A 7,696-nucleotide genomic window follows, 5' to 3' on the forward strand; every position below is an offset into this window, starting at 1 on the left:
TACCAGTTTTACATACCCGTTTTACTGTATTATAGACTTATTTTACTGTATTATAGACTCGTTTTACTGTATTATAGTACCAATTGTACTGTGTTATATTACCAGTTTTTACATACCCGTTTTACTGTATTATAGACTGGTTTTACTGTATTATAGTACCAGATATACTGTGTTATAGTCTTAGATTTACATCCCAGTTTTACTGTATTATAGACTAGTTTTACCGTATTAAAGTACTAGAGGTACTTCGTTATAGTACCAGTTTTACATACCAGTTTTACATACCAGTTTTACTGTATTATAGACTAGTTTTACTGTATTATAGTACTAGATGTATTGTGTTATAGTACCAGGTTTACATACCAGTTTTACTGTGTTATAGACTAGTTTTAGTGTATTATAGTACCAGATGTACTGTGTTTTAGTACCAGATTTACATACCAGTTTTACTGTATTATAGACTAGTTTTACTATATTATAGTACCAGGTATACTGTGTTATAGTACCAGCTTTACATGCCAGTTTTACTGTATTATGGACAAGTTTTACTGTATTATAGACTAGTTTTACTATATTATTGTCCCATGTATACTGTGTTATAGTCTCAGATTTACATCCCAGTTTTACTATATTATAGACTAGTTTTACTGTATTATAGTACTAGAAGTACTGTCTTATAGTACCAGTTTTACTGTATTATAGACTAGTTTTACTCTACTATAGTACCAGAAGTACTGTGTTATAGTACCAGTTTTACTGTATTATAGACTAGTTTTTACTGTATTATAGACTCGTTTTACTATATTATTGTCCCAGGTATACTGTGTTATAGTAACAATTCTATATACCAGTTTACTATATTATAGACTAGTTTTACTATTTTATAGTACCAGATATACTGTGTTACAGTATCAGCTTTACATGCCAGTTTTACTGTATTATGGACATGTTTTACTGTATTATAGTCCCAGATGTACTGTGTTATACTACCAGTTTTACTGTATTATAGACTAGTTTTAGTGTATTATATACTTGTTTGACTGTATTATAGTCCCAGGTGTACTGTGGTATATTACCAGTTTTACTGTATTATAGACTAGTTTGACTGTATTATAGACTAGTTTGACTGTATTATAGGCTAGTTTTTCTGTATTATAGTCCCAGATGTACTGTGTTATATTACCAGTTTTACTGTATTATAGACTAGTTTGACTGTATTATAGGCTAGTTTGACTGTATTATAGTCCCAGGTGTACTGTGTTATATTGCCAGTTTTACTGTATTATAGACTAGTTTTACTGTATTATAGACTAGTTTGACTGTATTATAGTCCCAGGTGTACTGTGGTATAGTACCAGTTTTACTCTATTATAGACTAGTTTTACTGTATTATAGACTAGTTTGACTGTATTATAGTCCCAGATGTACTGTGGTATAGTACCAGTTTTACTGTATTATAGAGCCAGTTTCACTTCACAAGCAGTTGATAGTTTATTTTGAAAGACAGAAAGACAAGAAGCATGATGACATCATCATCACATCTAGGACATATCTCAGCTTGTAGAGCAGGGGTTCTTTACCATAGGGCCGAGTCCCCATTGTTGTAATGCACGTTTCCAGCACTTGTGTCAGTAGTGACATTATCAAGGAGAAGTTTCAAAGGTGAGAAGTGAACATGCAGACTAGTATTCATGTTATAATCAGCCTGACCCGAGCCTTGATCACAATCCTTGTGATGAACACATGAATTCATGTCGCTTGACGAGGTGGAAATGTAAAACATTCACATCAAGAGTCAGACCATCGTTCAGTGGGTGGGACCCTGGGGGCCCCTGTAGTGGAAAAGTGGGGCCCCCAGCTCCAAAAAGTGAGGAACCCCTGCAGAGATCTTTGACCTCAGGAAAACCTTCATTTGTTTTGGACTTGGAGGTCCTGATGACCTCAGGAACACCTTCATTTGTTTTGGACTTGGAGGTCCTGATGACCTCAGGAACACCTTCATTTGTTTTGGACTTGGAGGTCCTGATGACCTCAGGAACACCTTCATTTGTTTTGGACTTGGAGGTCCTGATGCTGGCGCAGGTGACACAGGTAGATGGTGAAGAGAAGAGACGCGCCTCCCAGGAACACCGTGCGAGCCACGGGAGGAACCAAGGAGAAGTTGAGAGCCTGAGGAACATGAAGGTGAGGAACATGAGGAAGATGAAGGTGAGGAACATGAAGGTGAGGAAGATGAAGGTGAGGAACATGAGGAAGATAAAAGTGAGGAACATGAGGAATATGAAGGTGAGGAACATGAGGAAGATGAAGGTGAGGAACATGAGGGAGATGAAGGTGAGGAAGGTGAGGAAGATGAAGGTGAGGAAGATGAGGGAGATGAAGGTGAGTAAGATGAGGAAGATGAAGATGAGGAGGATGAAGGTGAGGAACATGAGGGAGATGAAGAAGAGGAAAATTAGGAAGATGAAGGTGAGGAACATGAGGAAGATGAAGGTGAGGAAGATGAGGAAGATGAAGGTGAGGAAGATGAGGAAGATGAAGGTGAGGAAGATGAAGGTGAGGAACATGAGGAAGATGAAAGTGAGGAACATGAGGAAGATGAAGGTGAGGAACATGAGGAAGATTAAGGTGAGGAAGATGAGGAAGATGAAGGAGAGGAAGATGAAGGTGAGGAAGATGAGGAAGATGAAGTTGAGGAAGATGAGGAAGGTGAAGGTGAGGAAGATGAAGATGAGGAGGATGAAGGTGAGGAACATGAGGGAGATGAAGAAGAGGAAGATGAGGAAGATGAAGGTGAGGAAGATGAAGGTGAGGAAGATGAGGAGGATGAAGGTGAGGAAGATGAAGGTGAGGAAGATGAGGAAGGTGAAGGTGAGGAAGATGAAGATGAGGAGGATGAAGGTGAGGAAGATTAAGGTGAGGAAGATGAAGATGAGGAGGATGAAGGTGAGGAAGATGAAGGTGAGGAAGATGAGGAACATAATGAAGATGAAGGTGAGGAAGATGAGTAAGATGAAGGTGAGGAAGATGAAGGTGAGGAAGATGAGGGAGATGAAGGTGAGGAAGATGAGGAAGGTGAAGGTGAGGAAGATGAAGATGAAGATGAGGAGGATGAAGGTGAGGAAGATGAAGGTGAAGAAGATGAAGATGAGGTGGATGAAGGTGAGGAAGATGAAGGTGAGGAAGATGAAGGTGAGGAAGATGAGGAAGGTGAAGGTGAGGAAGATGAGGAAGATGAGGACTTATCAGCAGTGAAAAAAGAGGTCTTACCTGCACGCTCGACCAGAACAGCACACCTGTCTGACCACACACACACACACACATGGATGTATACATCAGTAGTGACATCATCATTTATACATCAGTAGTGACATCATCATTTATACATCAGTAGCAACATCATCATTTATACATCCAACATCATAGTAGGGACATCATCATTTATACATCCAACATCATAGTAGGGACATCATCATTTATACATCCAACATCACAGTAGGGACATCATCATTTATACATCCAATATCACAATAGGGACATCATCATTTATACATCCAACATCACAGTAGGGACATCATCATGTATACATCCGACATCACAGTAGGGACATCATAATTTATACATCCAACATCACAGTAGGGACATCATCATTTATACATCCGACATCACAGTAGGGACATCATCATTTATACATCCAATATCACAGTAGGGACATCATCATTTATACATCCAATATCACAATAGGGACATCATCATTTATACATCCAACATCACAGTAGGGACATCATCATGTATACATCTGACATCACAGTAGGGACATCATCATTTATACATCCAACATCACAGTAGGGACATCATCATTTATACATCCGACATCACAGTAGGGACATCATCATTTATACATCCAATATCACAGTAGGGACATCATCATTTATACATCCAACATCACAGTAGGGACATCATCATTTATACATCCGACATCACAGTAGGGACATCATCATTTATACATCCGACATCACAGTAGGGACATCATCATTTATACATCCAATATCACAGTAGGGACATCATCATTTATACATCCAACATCACAGTAGGGACATCATCATTTATACATCCGACATCACAGTAGGGACATCATCATTTAAACATCCAACATCACAGTACATGTATACCTTGTAAGACGTCAAGAATTTCTGCCTCCAGTCTTGAAATATGTCTTCTTTGTCTTCTAGTAAACTTAAACCTGCAACAACAACACACACAGCAGTTATATATATACTGTATATATATATATATATATATATATATATATATATATATATATATTAGAGATGCGCGGATAGGCAATTATTTCATCCGCAACCGCATCAGAAAGTCGTCAACCATCCGCCAGCCACCCGATGTAACATTTGATCAGAACCGCACCCGCCCGCACCCGCCCGCACCCGCCCGCACCCGCCCGTTGTTATATATCTAATATAGACGATGCAAGGCATTAGTGAGGTTATAAAGCTTTTGCCTGTTAAAGAAAGGAGACTGATCCAATGCAGTGCAGACATTTGCGTGCCACGCTGTCACGACCCAGACGCACACTAGTGCGCAATCATATGGGAGCCGCGCTGAGCGCACCTCCAAGCGCGTCTCGCTGCCGGCGACGGCCGCGTATGAGCCCGACGCTCCAGCGCCATCCATTTTCAGGGCTAGTTGATTCGGCAGGTGGGTTGTTACACACTCCTTAGCGGGTTCCGACTTCCATGGCCACCGTCCAGCTGCTGTCTATATCAACCAGGGTGAGCCCCACCCCTTTCGTGAGCGCACTGCGCGCGGAGTGACCCCTGTTACGCGCCCCCGGCAATGGGGGTGGCGGGCAGGTAAGCTGCGCGGGCGGAGCGCGCGGAGTGACCCATGTTACGAGCCCCCGGCCACGGGGGTGGCGGGCAGGTAAGCTGCTTACCTGCTGCGCGTGACGCCGGCCGCGGCGAAGGCGGACGAGGCGGGGTGTCGGTGCGGTGGGCGCGGTGGTGACCCTGGACGTGCGTCGGGCCCTTCTCGCGGATCGCCTCAGCTACGGCTCCCGGTGGGGCCCTCTCGGGGGAAGGGGCCTCGGTCCCGGACCCCGGCGAGGCGTCCCTTCTCCGCTCCGTAAAAGTGTCCATCTCTTTTTTTTTTTTTCTTCTGTTGTGGCATATGCTGCAGGTGCCTGCTCGTTTTTCGTATGTGGGTAACAACATTTAACTATGTATATATATTTCCGAATTGGTTTAACTGCCACCCGCCTGAATCTATTTAAAATCAAAAATTTTTTTATTTCAACCACCCGACCCGACCCGACCCGCGGGTAAAATCTAATTTTTTTAAATTTCATCCGCCCGATCCGCGGATAATCCGCGGACTCCGCGGTTGTGCCCGCAAACCGCGCATCTCTAATATATATATATATATATATATATATATATATATATATATATATATATATATATATATATATATATATATATATATATACACATACATATATGTATGTATATATATACATACATACATGTATATATATATATATATATATATATATATATATATATATATATATACATACATATAAATACATATATATATACATATAAATACATACATGTATATATATACATGTGTATGTCATATATATATATATATATACATACATATAAATATGTGTATATATATGTATGTATATATATATATATATATATATATATATATATATATATATATGCCATATTTGAGAGACATTTCAAAGTAGTAAAAGTATTGATGTCACTCTGTATTCATTATAAAATGTTGTCACATGACTAAGAATGAGCAGGTACTCACCGATATAAAAGGCGCTGATGGTTAGCGGCGCCGCCACCAGCTGATCCACCGCCACCTTCCCCACCACCGCCTTGGCTCCGCCCCCAGGCATCATCCTCTCCAGCCAGCGCAGCCATTGGTAGTTGAAGTTGGCGTGGAAACAGAAGCCCACGGCGGCCACCCGAGCCGTCTGGCGCCAGTCCACGCCGGGCGAGCTTTGCCCGCCCAGCACGCTCTGCTGGAAGACGTCGGCGGAGGCGAACAGCGCCGTGTAGCCCGCCACGTTGCCCACGTACGGGCGGGCCCTGAACGCCGCCCACACCCTGTTCATGCCTGGCGGGGGAAGGAAGGCGAGTGGAAGAACTCCTCGACTCCCCTTTCGGCGAGGAGGAGGAGGAGCTGAAATCAATCTTCCAGGCGCCCCCTCACTGGGTCAAAGTTCACCCCCCTTTTCTCGCTAAGTCTTTATCAGCCTGAGGGCCACAGTCCAAGAACTACTACGACTGCTGAGTCAGCTGTTCTTGACTCATCTCTTCCACAACCAGCAAGTCTAGTTGTTGTGTTCCAGGCACAAAACCACATATTTCAGAGATAAAGAAGAGGTGTCAAAGCATCCCATGGTACACGACACACGAGCACACAAGTTACACCAGGGCTGTCCAAAATGTGGCACAATCGTTAGCATTCTAATATTAGCGTGCTAACTCCTTTTTGATCATTTTGCAGGTATATTTTGTTACTTGACAAATGACACCTGTTAGCGTGCTAACGTTAGCATACTAGCTTTTATTGCATAATTCTGTAGGTATACACCTCAGTCATATTTAGCTAGTTGACAAATGACACCTGTTAGCGTGCTAGCATTAGCATACTAGCTTTTATTACATTATCTTGTAAGTATACACCTCAGTCATATTTTGTTACTTTACAAATGACACCTGTTAGCATGCTAACATTAGTATACTAGCTTTTATTGCGTAATTCTGTAGGTATACACCTCAGTCATATTTTGTTACTTTACAAATTAAACCTGTTAGCGTGCTAACGTTAGTATACTAGCTTTTATTACGTTATTTTGTAGGTATACACCTCAGTCATATTTTGTTACTTTACAAATGACACCTGTTAGCATGCTAATGTTAGTATACTAGCTTTTATTATGTTATTTGTTAGGTATACACCTCAGTTCTTATATTTAACAACATATTTGTTTTATATGTTTTATATATGTTGTTTTCTATGTTTTCTATATGTTGTGTTGTGATATATGTTCTTATAAATGTTGTTCTATATGTTGTTTAATATGTTGCTATTTATGTTGTATATATGTTCTAGTATGTTGTTTGTTTTCTAAATGTTGTATATATGTTATATATATGTTCTATAGGTTGTAAAAATGTGTTATATATGTTGTTCTATATGTTGTTTTATATGTTTTTAAATGCTGTTTAATATATTGTTATATATGTTGAATATATGGTGTTATATATGTTCTTTGTTTCCTAAATGTCATTTTATATCTAGTTATAAATGTTCTTTGTTTTCTATATGTTGTTATACATGTTTTATGTTATTTATGTTGTTCTGTATGTTTTCCATATGTTGTTATACATGTTTTATGTATGTTATTTATGTTGTTTATGTTTTCCATATGTTGTTATACATGTTTTATGTATGTTATTTATGTTGTTCTATATGTTTTCTATATGTTGTTATACATGTGTCATGTCTGTGTAATCATGTTTTGTTTAGTTATAGGACTCTTTAGTTTCTGTCTTTTCACTCCCTTGTCTTGTTTCCATGATTACCCCATTAGTTTCACCTGTTCCACGTTTGGACTCATTGTGCACTCTTGTTTGTCACCATA

The 7,696-nt window shown here is 40.0% G+C and overlaps 1 protein-coding gene and 1 pseudogene across 1 annotated transcript; one reads left to right on the plus strand and one right to left on the minus strand.

Moving 5' to 3' along the window:
* Positions 1-1,886: 1,886 nt before the first annotated feature.
* LOC133593446 (mpv17-like protein) lies at positions 1,887-6,160 on the minus strand. The gene is made up of 4 exons (XM_072913077.1): positions 5,851-6,160; positions 4,173-4,243; positions 3,271-3,300; positions 1,887-2,169 (listed from the first exon to the last, which is right to left on the minus strand). Exons 1-4 carry the CDS (start codon positions 6,158-6,160, stop codon positions 2,044-2,046), a joined length of 537 nt encoding a protein of 178 aa, XP_072769178.1. The 3' UTR covers positions 1,887-2,043.
* Positions 2,179-3,255, plus strand: LOC140678725 (uncharacterized; annotated as a pseudogene).
* Positions 6,161-7,696: the final 1,536 nt, after the last annotated feature.

This window comes from Nerophis lumbriciformis, linkage group LG04, assembly GCF_033978685.3.
Source record: "Nerophis lumbriciformis linkage group LG04, RoL_Nlum_v2.1, whole genome shotgun sequence".
Classification (NCBI taxonomy): domain Eukaryota; kingdom Metazoa; phylum Chordata; class Actinopteri; order Syngnathiformes; family Syngnathidae; genus Nerophis; species Nerophis lumbriciformis.